Source organism: Eptesicus fuscus, chromosome 19, assembly GCF_027574615.1.
Source record: "Eptesicus fuscus isolate TK198812 chromosome 19, DD_ASM_mEF_20220401, whole genome shotgun sequence".
Classification (NCBI taxonomy): Eukaryota; Metazoa; Chordata; class Mammalia; order Chiroptera; family Vespertilionidae; genus Eptesicus; species Eptesicus fuscus.
Window position 1 is genome coordinate 37,780,158 of NC_072491.1, and position 15,158 is coordinate 37,795,315.

The 15,158-nt window shown below is 37.0% G+C and overlaps 1 protein-coding gene across 1 annotated transcript in view; it reads left to right on the top strand.

The window, feature by feature from the left end:
* The window catches only part of C19H8orf34 (chromosome 19 C8orf34 homolog), a 253,026-nt gene that overhangs the window by 221,926 nt on the left and 15,942 nt on the right, over nt 1–15,158 (top strand). Inside the window, 1 exon segment of the mRNA XM_054708756.1 lies at nt 6,343–6,390. Within this exon segment, the coding sequence (XP_054564731.1) occupies nt 6,343–6,390 (48 nt within the window).

A 15,158-nucleotide genomic window follows, 5' to 3' on the forward strand; every position in this document is an offset into this window, starting at 1 on the left:
ATTTGGACTTTATATTTATGCCTGTAACAATATAGCTGCCATTAGACATGGCTATCAGTTTACTTTTAAATCTCTTTTTTATTACAAATAGAACACAAACATATAAAAATCACCCAAATCAAATGTTTGGCTTAATTATTTATTACAATGAGAACACTACCCAGGTCAAGAAGTGTCTTCAGTGTGCCCTGTCCCAATCACAACTTCTGCCTCTTCCACAAATAACTACCGTATTTTCCGGCGTATAAGACGACTGGACGTATAGAAGATTTTCCTGGGTTAAAAAGTCGTCTTATATGCCAGAAAATACGGTAGTCTAACCTTTATAATAATCAACTACTTGCATTTTAAAAGTAGCTTTGTCACCCAAATATGCATCCCTTGACATCATGTTAACCTTGCCAACTTTTTAAAGTTAGATGTCCTTAAGTCTCTTTTAATATTCCTCTTCTATTTCTTGCATTTTCTTACAATTTATCTGTTAAAGTACCCTGACCCTTACCTGTAGAGTTATCCAGAGGTATGCTCATTTCATATTCTTGGTGCAATTTAATATGTTTTCAGTTCTTAATATTTTCCTGAAAATTTTATGGAAACTGGATAAAGCTTCTCTTCAGTACAATAAAAAGAGTTACATATGTCTGGCTGGTGTTGCTCAGTAGTTGAGCATCGATCCATGAACCAAAATGTCACAGGTTCATTTCCTGGTCAGAGCACATCCCCAGTAGGGGGCATGCAAGAGGCAGCCAATTGATGATGTTTCTCTGTCATCAATGTTTCTATCACTCTATCCCTCTCCCTTCCTCTCTCTCTAAAAATCAATAAAAACATTTTTTAAAAAGATGTATGTAATATATGGTTGTTTCTCATTTTATAATCTTAGCAGCCATTGATGCTTAATGCCAGTACTTATTTATTTACTAGTAGTTGCTAAGTGGTGATATTTGAATTCTATTATTTCTTTTGTATTTGTATAGTAGAATACTTTTCTCTTTCCTTCATTTACTATTTTCTTAGCCAGGAATTCAGTCAATTCTGAAACCAATAGGTGGGCAGATCAGTAGAGATATACACATTAAATACTGCACTTTACAGGGGTATAACTCTTTGGAGTTTCTAGTACTCTTTGACCTTCACAATCTCAAATGAAACACAACCCTGTGGTTCTGTTGTCTGTACTTTCTATTTGAGGGAACTCAGCTTCAAAAGAAAGCTGTGACTTTTCAAGATCTCATGGCAGATGATTTGCTGTGTTGCCACATTAAGTCATTTTAGAAAAAATGAATACTCCTTTTTGTACATAATAAAAGTGAAATGGTATTAATAATTGACATGATAAATTAATCAGCACATATCAGAGAAGACTCACGTGACTAGAGCAATAAATTGTTCAAGGTCAAATAGATTTTTCTAAAGTCAATTGACTAATGATATATATCTCAATCTAATTTTTAAGTCAGTGCAATTCAAAATCATTAACACTAGCCATCCATTCTTACAGCCCCACCCTCTTGCCCATCCCTTCTCTTGTCCAACATCCACTGATGAAAGATTCCACTCTCCCAAACAGGGAGCCTCTCATTCATTACTGGCTTTACCACCCCCACCACCCTTCTTTTTTTTTTTTTACATAGGATTCAAGGAAAGAATTAAATACTTCTTTTTCTTTTCAACTGAATAACCACTTTTCAGAAAATAATAAGAAACACTAAAGTGTTTTAAATCATTAAAAATTTAACATTATTAGTAACAAGAGGCCCAATGCACAAAATTCGTGCAAGAGGCTCAGCCCTTGTAGCCCCGGCTGTCTCGGCTGGCCCATGCAGCCCAGGCTTCGTCCAGAAGGTCGTCCGGAAGGTTGTCCAGATGGTTGTTCTGCTGTTTGGTCTAATTAGCATATTAGCTCTTTATTATATAGGATAGTCATCAATTCCATAATTGCTTCTGCCCTTCTTCATTCTTTAAGGTAATTCTTTAAGGTGAGGGCATTATTGCTTAAAGGCACTATTTAGCTTATTTTAATTTAAAAGTTGGTTAGGGATTGAGTATTCTTTGTCCCTTCTGAGGGGACAAATTTAGCTCCTGATCATTAGTGGAACTTAAAGGCAGAGTGTATCATAACATCTTACCTTTTTTTAAAATATGTTTTTATTGATTTTAAAGAAGGGAGAGGGAGAGAGATATCGATCACTGCCTCCTGCTAGCCCCCTACTGGGGATTGAGCCCTCAACCCCACGTGCCCTGACTGGGAATTGAACCAGTGACCTCTTGGTGCATGGGACGATGCTCAATCCACTGAGCTACACCCGCCGGGCATAACATTTTATCTTAAAATGCCCCTGTCTGTTAGCCTTTAGCAATGCTAAAGCAATCAGGTATCTTCTCTACTGGATAAAGGTGTCATTTTCAGAGACAAATGGTCTGCAATGATGCTGTATTTATCCATAAGATTGTGGGCAAATTTTCATTAAAAAATTCTGAATGATTAAAAAGATGTATGAACTTTCCAAAAATGTCTGTGTTTCTAACTATGGCACCCACTGTTTTACTATTTAGAAATAGATCCCTGCCTGTTCTCTTGGATATCAGTAGCTGCCAGTAGAGTATGCTGGAGTTTGGAAAACTGAACTTCAATCCTCCACCATCTGTCACTAATTCAGGAGCCCTGTGTAATAACATAATTAAGAAACATAGCACATAACATCATATCAGCATCTGTATTGTAGGGAATTATAGTATAAAATTAGAGAATAACACATGATATTAATATCTCTCTATCTAAAAATACAGTGCATAGTGTAATTGATGCTCTTCATTGTAATACTTGTGGTTTCATATAGGTATTTGCTCTGTTGTGCCTGGGACCTTGCACAAACTTTTCTTTCTGCCTGATATGAGTCCTCTTTCTATTCAGCTTCCTATTCTGGCTAATTGACCAAGTCTTGAGGACTAAGCTTTGTAATAACTTCCTCAACTTCTAATCCCTCCACATTGTCTTCTTCATCATTGTATCCAGTGGGCTGCACCAGCTCCCAGCACATGCGAGCTCTCGACACATGCCTGTTGAATAAATGAAAGGCTATGTGACTTTTCCTCCTATTTTTTCCCCATAGCAGCCTGGGCTTACCTGTGCCAAGTAACTTCTGCTCTATATTCTAATAACTTGTGTATTTGTTTTCTCAAAATGAACTTTTTATGATAGGGCTTCATTTTTGTTCACCAATTTGTCTCCACACAAGCCCAGCATGCGGCACACCATAGGTGCTTAATAAATAGGGTGGGATAAATAATGGGTGGGGTTTTGTGGGCCCTTTGGGTTCAGAAATGTCCTGGCCATCCATCTCGAGCTCCCTTCTTCTATGGGTTCTAAATACTTCATGTGCTTCTTAAGAAGGTGCTCTCTGTGCTAGGACTGTTGTTCAGTTTCATTTGAAAAAAGGCTGGGGAGAAGGGTCATTCGGGTGGAGGTAAGGATCTCATGAAAATGTCTTTGACAGAAATTAGTACCTGAGGTCTTAGACATTAAAGGTGTGTGAGTAAATGGACTCTCCATACAAACGAAAGTCTGTATGCATTTTGTCTAAGGATTAGTAAGAGGTGAATAAAAATTGCCTACTGATGGAAAGAAAAGGAGCACGGTATAGTGAAAATGGCAATAGATTCAGGAGGGTGTGGGCCTAGTCCTCCTTCTGTCTCTAGGATATTCCATCTCAATGAAAATGTTTCCTTAACTGCAGAATAACTAGGGGAGTGACAAGAGCTTTTGTCTCTAGCAGTCACGTCAGATGTTTCTTTTTCTGAGTTTATGTTTTGTAATTCACATTTAAAACATTTTTATCTCAACTTTGGTTATATTTAGGTTCATGATAAGTAAAACCACATTTCAGGAAATACATTTTTTTTCCTTTTGTTTAAGGCATAGTTTCCATGTATTCTCTGCCCTTTCCCTCCTTCACAGGCCCTATCTGCCTCCCTTATACCCCCTTTCCTACCTTTGTTTCTCAAGGGAAATTGCATTTGGATGTTTTTAATTCATTTCCAGGTGCTCACCAAAATATGATGTTGTTAGAATGACTTGATATTTAAAATGACAATTCTTTAAAACTATGGAAAGGACGACTGAAGTTGATAGCTTTGCGTTTTGAAGGATATTTTATTTCACTAGCGCCCCTACAGGGGGAGGGAGGAGAGGTCAGCATTTGGGCAGTACCATGTTGGAAATGGGGAACCTGAGACAAACACATGGAATCCAGCCTCTTGATTTGGGCCGTATCTTCTGATCCTAACACATAGGGATCCTGCCGCCTTGTTCTTGGCTTTGTCCACTTGGCCTTGGACCATATTTGTAATCCTCTCTGTGAGGTGTTCGTTTCCTCTGTATTTTCCACCTGCCATCTTTTACCCCATGCTCCTCCTCCTCAGTGCTCTTCCTCCCCAGTGCTATCCGTGTCAGTGAGTCCTGAATGGCAGTTACAGCCATGCATGAGTTCTGTGTGGCCCTTTGAAACAAACAGTGTTGTGTGAGTTGCTCCTTTTCTCTGCGGCAGAGTTGAAGAGGACCTGCCTGACACTGTGGGGGGAAGCAAGTCTGAGAAAGAAGGCTTATCGGCCACCTAGTGATTTAGTCACATGTGATCATCGAGAAAGCCACCAGTTATCGCCGTGTCTTAGCATAAGAGCGCATGTGTCCAGACAAACAGGGAAAACCATTACACTCCAGCTCCAGGGAAACCAAGCACCCTCTGCAGTGAGCACCTAGGGACTGGGCTGCAGCATCTCACCATTAGCCCTCAGGTGTTCAGAGGCCCTCCATCCAGACTGCAGATGCTGGCCCCTCCGGAGAGCGGAGAGCGTCTGTAACGACAAGCAGTTTGTCACCGCATCCTCTTGCCCTTAGCCAGCCAGGCACAGGGGAGGGATTGTTAGGACAAAAGGACTGGTCTGTCACTTAGCAGATCCAACTGCACAGCATTCCTTCTACACTAGTTATCCTAATGAGGGGAGATAGTGTAGCAAGTTCAACCATAAAAAGCAGTTTATCTGAAGTAAGTTCCCAGCCATCTCTATATGCTTTGAGTTAAATTCCTCACAGATAAGGGGGTTTCTATGGATTTGATTTTTCTTTATAGCTTATCTTTTAGTTTAAATAAGTACAACTATCTTTCCTCTTTTGTTATCTTATCCATTGAGCTTCCTACAAGCTTGGAGCATGTGGAAACATCTCAACTGCAGCATATTAATTTTTGTTGTGAAAACCATGATTTGGAAAAAAATATATTAGCATATGTAAGTTTTTAGGAATACCAGCACTTTATTTCTAGCTTAATTTTGTTTTGAAATGAGCATGCTTTTTAAAAAATCCCCTCAAAGTGCTTTATAGTATACATCACTTTTTAAACTAAGTTTATTTTTTTATGTTTTAACATTTTTATTTCCACAAGGCAAAGAGGATCCAGTCCCAGAAATACCCTGCTTAGCGCCTTGATTTTGAACCCTTCACTCAGCAGGTCTCAGCATTCTTCAATTCATGTATTAAATTGGCCTGGGGATGTCTTTTCTCAAGTCATAGTGAAAAACTAATGAAATGAGATAATATATGTGAAAGTTCTTGAAAAGTTAACAAAGAGGGCCCTCAAAGAGTTAGGAACAAAAGTAAACTTATTCACACTTATTTAGTTATCATTTAAACACATATGGTGTCCTAGAATTTATCGTTTCCCAGTATCTCAGCATTTATTTCCAAATGTCTCCTGCATGTAAGATAAAAAGATAATTTATCCAAACTAACAAGTTGTTTGACAATTTTGATCACCAGTGTTCGGATGAACTTGTGATATACGTTTAACTTATTTTAAATGTCAGTGATTTAAACTGCAGTGATTACCAGCGTTCAATGAAGTGCTAGGAAAAGGCACAAGTAATGGAGAATTAATTAATAACATACAAGTAAGGGGCAGAAGTTATATAAACTTTTGGGAAAGGGCAGGTTAATGACCTGTACACTTTCCCTAAAATATTCTTAAGTCCATGTATTAGATCCCCAAACACATTCATAAAATACAGACTTAGTGACTTTTTTCTTAATCTTATTGTAAGAACACATTTGCAAAACATTTTATACTACATATGATCTAAAATTGCTGTTGCCTTGAAAAAAACTTATCTCCTTCACAGTAAGAAGTTGCCCATCTGTTTAATCTCACAAACATCAACTGAGATGCTGGGGGGGATAGTAAAGCTTTGGTGTTGCTCCTAGGTTTGCCTCTCCTCCCTGACTCTCTTCTTTCATTCTTCCTCCTCCCTCTCCTGACTTTGTCACCCTCTCTTCCTCTTTGCCTCTAGGGAGAAGCCCCCAGTGGAGGACAGTCATTGAAAAACTACATGGAAGAAGTGAGTTTTAAGGTGGCCTGTAACACAGTCTGAAAACAGTCTATCACATAGGATGAAACCCTCACGTGGGCTTTCTCCATCTGCCTGTAGGGTTTCCAGGCCATGCCCACTCTTTGGTCACGCCCACCAAAAACAAGATCACAAATAATGGTATAAAAATGGCTTTTGATCCTCATCGATAGGGAGATACTGTGTATCCATTCATCCTGAAAATGAAGGTATAAATCTAGTGCTGTTATGTATTGTCACTCATAAACATTTGCTGATATCCTAGTAAATGAAAAACACATGATTTTTATTGGCCATGTCCAAAAAAATCAGACATGATCATTGCTCTTATGACAAGAACAACCTATACCAACCATCTTAACAATTTAGATATGTAGATATTTGTGGAAAACCCATTTAGACTTCTGATTTATTTGGAAGATATCCAAGGGTGCTCTGCGTCACATGATGTGTCTGTGCACTTTTCAAATGGGATTTGTGGACTTTCAGGTAAACCAGCGCATAGAATCCATAAAACTTGATCTGAAACCAATCCACAGAGGTCTCTAAATTAGCCACCTGAATTGTTGCAGGTGAAGGGAACTAGGAGACAATTTGGTGATGATGTCATGGAAGCACTAAGTATTTGGTTCTCAGCAAGACAATCTGTGTCTCTAAATAGTCTATTCTCCCATGCACAAATCCATTCAAAAACAATTTTGATTGCCCTGCTAAATGCACTATATATATAGTCCATTGATTCATTCAGAATTCTGAACCCATACTTAAACTCGCTTTTACTTCTAGATATCACTTGGAAAGAAAAACCAGAGTGGATAGCACCCCTTTAAGTCTCTAACATTCTGAGTTTTCATGCTTGTTTGGAGGTGGTTAGAATTTTGTGAAAGGTACATGGAAAAGGGGTAATGAAGAAAATAAAGGAAATAACCAGGCAGATGTTTCAAGTTCAGGTTAGAAAAATCAAAATATATGGGGCAAAACATTGGAGGGTTGGAGTACCAACTTTAAATTTCAACTTAATGAATTTGATACAAAAATTAAGTAGAATACATTAAGCAATTAATGTTGCCAAGAAGAGGCAGACACTGTTTTCAACATGTACACCAATAGAATCTCCCTTTAGGATTCTGTTTGCTCAGGCTCTTGGCTCAGCATCCACTTGCTGGCAGGGTGCCTTCTAATGTGTCCTGTATAGGTCTAGCCCCGTGGTCGGCAAACTGCGGCTTGCGAGCCACATGTGGCTCTTTGGCCCCTTGAGTGTGGCTCTTCCACAAAATACCACGGCCTGGGCGAGTCTATTTTGAAGAAGTGGCGTTAGAGGAAGTTTAAGTTTAAAAAATTTGGCTCTCAAAAGAAATTTCAATCGTTGTACTGTTGATATTTGGCTCTGTTGACTAATGAGTTTGCCGACCACTGGTCTAGCCCTATGGAGGAAAGGGAGCATTGAAGTGTTGATATACGAAATGGGCTGCATATAGCTGATAGAACTTTTAAAGTGTTCTAAAACAACAACAAAAGATCCTTATTTTCCTCATCATTACAGATGTGCAATCTAAGTGTACATGTTGTACGCAGTTGTAAATGCTTAATGTGACATGAAGACTGAGAATGTGTACCTTCTCAGTGTGGTCCTCAGACTAGCAACATCGTCATCATCTGAGGTCTTGTAAAAAATGCAAAATCTCAGGACTTAACACCAGATCCAAAGAATCAAAATCTGCATTCTAACAAGATCCCCACGTTATTCATAAACACTCTAAAGATTGTGGGCACAGCCATAAAGTGTTCTTTCCAATGCTATTTCTAGAGAGGAACTTCATACAACGTGGAAAAAAATCAATTTTATATAAGTACAGTAACATTTTGTTAATAAATTTATGAGTTTTGCTTATTCATCTACTCTGAGGATTTGGTTGATTCAGGGTATAAAAGCTCAGTATCTTATGAGATTCATTACCGACTTTCAGTTTGAATTTGCAAGTATGTGTGAACTGCCCAAGGTAAGCCTTGCCTTTCTTAGGGGTTCAGTTTCACATAGTATTTTTTATCTAATGTTGGTTGATATTTAGCTTTTAGCTCTTTTTAAAATCAATAAATGATCATATTTTACAGTAAAACTAAGTTTGATCTTAATTAGTGAACTATTGACTTACTAAAAGTTCTTTCCAGACATTAATTCATTGGATCTTTAGGAAATATATCCAAATTCTTCTTTATTGTGAACAAGTTAAAAATGTGAGCCAAAAAATGATAGTGTTTTTTTTTCTCACTTATGCTCTTATTTCACTTTTTCCCTCTTTCTTCATATTCCTAGAATCAGCAAACAATAAGAAACAGTATATATAAATAAATACACACACACACACACACATATACACACACACATATATATACATATATATATGTATGTACTGAGCTAGCAAACATTTGCTTTTATTTAGTATACATTAAAACTCAAATAAACCATAGTGTTTACATTTTTAATATATTTAACATTTCTTGCTAAAGTTTGAACAACTCTTTGCAGATCAAAGTCTCTGGTTTTCTTATTTATTTAGTCTTATAATTAAACAGAATCATAACCACATGAAGTTAGACAATTCTGTTTAGACCTAACTCAAAACTAAAGACACAATATGGTCTCCTCAAAAAAATAAAACTAAAATGGAATTTCTGGTCCATATTTTCTGTTATTTAATGTATAAGTTTTCCAGAATAGAGTTTATATTTTTGATCAAATAAAAAACAAGGTATTTCATAATAGTCTACTTTCCCTAATCTTCAAAATTGTTTTAACAATTTTTAAAAATTACATATTCTTTACTTACAAGGCTCTTAGTAACTCAAGGCAGAAATAATAATTTTACATTGTAAAAATTTTAGTGTTTGGGATCATAATATCAACATTCATTATAAAACACACACACACACACACACACACACACAATTTAAAATAACTTATCAAAATCAAGTACTTCCAAAGCTCACTATGCCTTTTGTAGAGAAGCTAGTCTTTAAAAAATATATTTCTTTTTTTTTTTAATATATTTTATTGATTTTTACAGAGAGGAAGAGAGAGGGATAGAGAGTTAGAAACATCGATCAGCTGCCTCTTACACACCCCCTACTGGGGATGTGCCCGCAACCAAGGTACATGCCCTTGACCGGAATCGAACCTGAGACCCTTGAGTCCGCAGGCCGACGCTCTATCCACTGAGCCAAACCGGTTTCGGCAAAAAATATATTTCTTTAGATGAATAACTGAGAGCAGCATAATATACTAGTTAAAAATCCCCTACTTATTGGAGAAATGTGTTAATTTAAGTATACATAAATCAGATAAACATTGTGAAATTAAATGATTGAGGTTCTCTGAAGAACTAAAGACCCGAAGTTGATGATTTTGAAAACTTTTTAAAGAACCACTTAGAGCAGTTCTTCACAACCTCAGGAAGTTATTTGGTGACGGCCGGAGGCAACATACACAGGAGTGTGAACTAGCTCCAGGTGTCAGGTGGCAGTTTCACAGTCTCTCAGGGTGTCAGGCAGGAAAAGCCTGTTGAATGGCAGACCTTTTTCAAATCTGTGGAGGTTGGTTTTACCAACTGTACTACTGAGTCTATGCTACAAAATATCTTAGAATCACTTCTCCTGCCAATTCTGTCTGTCTTTTCCTCTGTTTTATATTCTGTGATTGTTAATGCAATGAAGTTCCAACTATATTTCTGAAGGAGAGTGTATGACATGGTTCTTCTATAATAAATAAGACATAATGGACTTTTTATCATGCACAGGGATTTACTTTTTAAAAATGGAAATAACTATTATTTAGTATCATAGTTTTATTCCACTTAGTAAACTAGAAAACAAGGATTTTTTTTTTTAAGGAAACTCTCACCTATCATTGATATTCACTAAGAAATAATGCATGTAGTTAAAGGATAACATTTTTTTAAAGTTATAATCCTATTTCTCATACAGATATAAAATGATCATATGTCAAAGATTTATTCAACTCTTTAATTAATGAAGGAACCAATAAGATGTTGCAACAAATTCAAAGGAAATTTCAAACCCTCACATATATAGTTAAATAAGGAATCTTGAAGTGAAGTTATCAATAAATGCAAAAACTGGCAAACCTAATGTATACCCATAGGATAATAATTAATTGCATTTAAATTGACATAATTTGCATGTATGTGAACAAGAATTATTTGTACTACTATAAATTTTTATAAATTACATAGTTGTAAAATGGCTCAAAGTCAGTGAATGACTCCAAACCTGCTAATTGGAAGGACATGCTAGAAAAATTGTTACGGGTCCAAATTCTCTGAAAGGCCAAGACTCAAAATACCAGAGTTTGGAGTAAGGAAAGGTTTATTGATTGAGAAGTTGCCAATTGAGAAGATAGGGGTGCTAGCAGTTTCTCAAATTCATTTTAAGAAAGTAAAGAATTTAGGCTTCTTTTTTGTCAAGGGATGGGATGGGGTGGGGGGGGGGGGGGGGGGCGGAGCGGATAGGAGGGGCTATTTCTGTAAATACTCAAGCCCCAAGCAGAATTTCTCTGATGATTAGCATCTCTATAGCAGGCACTATTAGCCTGAAGACCATTGAAACAATGTAGGTGTGAACAAGATGGAGTCATAGATACCCAGCATTTCACTGTTACAAAATGACCTAGTTTTCATTGACTACACTCAATAGTGTTTCATTCATTTCAAAGCCTTTTACAACTTTATCCTACAATTTATTTTGTAATGTTTTTCACAATCTACCATATTTTTTCTAACTTTATTATTGACCCCTCTCTTTTCTTTTCCAAAATCCTATTAATTCAAATTTATAGCTTCCAAAACTTATTACTTCCCTTCTTGGGTTTCAATTGCCCTTTTGCAATCCTCCTAAGAAATAAGCTACAGAAGTATAATTAACTAAAAATTGATGGATTTCAGCCTGATAAGACAGGACATTTCATTAACAAATATAAAGTTATTTTCAAACTTTATTTATTTAAATATGTGAATTATGTTTCATTTTAATGGAAGTAGAGGCTTGATTCTTTGTCAGAAGAAGCAGTCTATTCAATGCATCTAGAATAGAGTGTATTTTTGTTTTGATTTTATATGCAACATGTTTCAGGGATCCTTACTTTATAGAGATGCTATGGTTATAGAAGTAAAAAAAAAGGTGATTAATCCTTTTTGAAAGATGGAAACTAGTATTTTTTGCATTCGTTTTATTCTTAACCAAAGGGAAGGAAATATTTAGTTGGCTGAATTGAAGTATCCATTGGTGAAAATATGAGCAAAGAAGCATTTTTTCTCTAAATATATTGAAGTTTCAGGGTCATACATGACATAAATCACTGATTGATTCCATTTAGAGAATCCAAAAATAAGCTAGCCATGTGGAATAACAATACTGCTGGAGTTTATAAAGCACTCATTCTGTTAGCAGATAGAATGATATGTTGATACAAGACTAGCAACTGTTTTCCATATGACACATGTCACTATTTCCCACCACTCCTAGTCCCTGGACATTTGCATACTTATGGTGAAAGTGTTTTGAAAAAAAGAATGAATGGCATTTCTTCTAAAAACAATCCAAAGAACTTGCTCTTGGGAATATGAAAGAGTTTGTACTACGCTCAGACCCAGTTTAATATTCTTGTAGAAAAAATTTTTCATAAAATGGCAAAGAGGAATGTCAGTTGTTGTTTTTAAAAATAGTCAAGGTTTTAGCTCCTTGACCCCATCAAAAAGAATTATAAGTAGTCTGATGGGCTCAACTTTGGACACACATAGTACTGCCAGCATTGATAAAGAAAACAGGTGCATTACCAGCTCTATTCAAGGGAAAACCAAAGCAAAACATCTAAACAATATAGTAATAATTGGATTAACAATTGAATGCTGCTTATCTGCTCAGAAGTAAAGTAATTAAAAACAGAAACCAATTGGTTGTACGGCTGAATATTCTGAACTTTTGTGGGAAAAAGTAATACAACGGATTTATTTATCATCTCCTCTTATTAAAACAGACTTTTGTATTTGGGTATAAAAGCTAATTAACCAAAATACCTTTTAAATTAAAAACTCTTTTTCATGATCATTTTACAATTTACTCTTTTACATAAAGAGCTTTAACCATTTGATTTTTGCCTTACAAAACCAAAAAGAGCATCTTTGATAGATCTTTAAACGTTAGAGACTGCATGTTCTATTTTTTAAAAACTGAGGAATGTAATTTCTTCTCATGAAACTTTTAGAAAATTGACTTCTGCTGTCCTTCTTTACTGTTACAGAATTTTAAATCTAAGATTTTTCACATTTATGCTGCTTCTTTGGTATAGACTCCAAGACCAAATGAATAATTAATAAATTTGAAAAAATAAGTTAAATCTTAAAAATACACACCAATTTATATCTAAAGTATATATTTCACAATTGAATATCTTTAATTATTTGCTGAGTTTCCTCCCAACAGTTCTAGAGATTATCTAATCCAGGGCCTTTGTTCTCTTCATTCTATCCCAAGAGGGGAAGTGACATGCCTTAGATTAACCAAGATAAAAAGCTGTGACTCAACACCCCTGTGTCAAGGACTCTTCACTGCCAAACCCTCTTTCACACGACAGGAATTTATATTTTAATTCAATTAACAGACTATTTTCAAGAGTTGTTCATGTAATATTTTAAAGTGAAAATCATTTTTAAAATGTTGTGGGGTTTTTTCAGTGTTTTAAATAAATGTAAAAACATTTTTAGAATCCTTTTAGGATTACAGAATCTATTGAAAAGATAATATAGAGAGTTCCTATATACCTCTTCTCCAGTTTCAACTATTAATATCGCCTAATATTAGTATGGTACATATGTCAATTAATAAATGAATATTGATATGATATTAGTAACTGAGCCCTTACTTTATTCAAGTTTCCTCAGTTTCCCCTCATGTACCTCTTCTGTCCTAAGATCCCATCCAAGATATGCTCTGTAGTTCTGGCTCCTTAGGCTCTTCTTGGTTGTGACCATTTCTCAGACTTTCTTGGTGTTTAATGACCACAGCAGTTTTGAAGAGTACTGATCATATATTTTGTTGATCATTCCCTTAATTGAGATGTGTGTGATATTTTCCTTATGGTTAGACTAGACAGTGATGGCGAACCTATGACACACATGTCAGCACTGACACGAGTAGCCATTTTTGATGACACGCGGCCTCTGAGGCGGCCGCATGCCGAGGATGAAACATTTGCGAAATAATGTTTTTTCCTCAAAGTGACACACTACCTGAGTTATGCTCAGTTTTTTGGCAAAGTTTGACACACCAAGCTCAAAAGGTTGCCCATCACTGGACTAGGATAATATGTTTTTTAGGAGGAAAACCATAGAGGTAAACTTTTACATTCATCCCATTCTATCAAAGGAACATACTATCAACAGGAATTATTGCTGTTGATGTTGACCTTAATCACCCGGCTGTAGGGAGTGTTTGTCAGGTTTCTCTACTGTACAGTTAGTTATTATTTTTGCTTTCCCTTTCCATATTTACTCTTTGGAAGAAAGTCACTATATTCAGGCCACACTTAAGAAGAGGGAAGTTATTCCCACTTCCTTAAGGATGGAATCTATACTAATAAAAGGGTAATATGCTAATTAGGGCGGATGTCTTCCAGAGAACCTTCTCGCCGTCCTTCCAGACAAAGCCGCAGGGGCTGCGAGGGCCGAGGCGCAGCTGTGAAGGGCCCAGGCTCAGGCAGCTGCAGGTGGCTGCGAAGGGCCCAGGGTGAGGCCGGCAGTGGCAGCAGCAGCAGGATAATGGGGGCTGCACCTTCCCCTGATCCACCAGGTTGCCTCCTGCAGACTGCGACTTAAGCCGGGGGCTGAGGCAGAGGTGCTTAGGGGTGATCAGGCCGGAAGGGGGGCAAGATAGGAGTGATCAGGCCAGCAGGGGGGCAAGGTAGGAGCAATCAGGCCAGCAGGGGAGCAAGGTAGGGTCGATCAGGCCAGCAGGAGGGCAAGGTAGGGGTGATCAGGCTGGCAGACAGAGGCAGTTAGGGTCAATCAGACAGGCAGAGGGGTTAGGGACAATCAGGCAGGCAGGCAGGCAGGTGAGTAGTTAGGAGCCAGTGGTCCCAGATTGTGAGAGGGATGTCTGACTGCCGGTTCAGGCCCGATCCCTGGATCAGGCCTAAACCGGCAGTTGGACATCCCTCAAGGGGTTCCAGATTGGAGAGGGTGCAGGCCGTGCTGAGGGACACCTCTCCGCACCCCTCTGCCCCCCTTCCCCCATGCACAAATTTTGTGCACTGGGCCTCTAGAATCTACATAAATATTTGAAATCCTTCTGCATGGCATACTGGTCTATTCATCTATTTATTCAGTAATTTATTTTTATCACAATGAGCTTATAAATATTTATTTTATACTTTAGGTAATAGCCCAATGATACTTTATTTATTTATTTATTTATTTATTTATTTATTTATTTATTTGTTTATTTTTGCTCAAATTGTTCTAGATTTGGCCACTGAGAGATTTTTCAGTTGGCTTTCTTCATCCTTTTGAAATATCCTGTGTGTGTGTGTGTGTGTGTGTGTGTGTGTGTGAGCATTTTCTTTCTGGCAATACCAGATGCTCTAGACATCTTGTATATTTTCTACCTCAGTCCAAAAATCAGTCATTTCCAAGTTCTTTTGTGGAAAAATGGTATTACAAATTAAGGCAAGACTGATAGTTGTGTTCTTT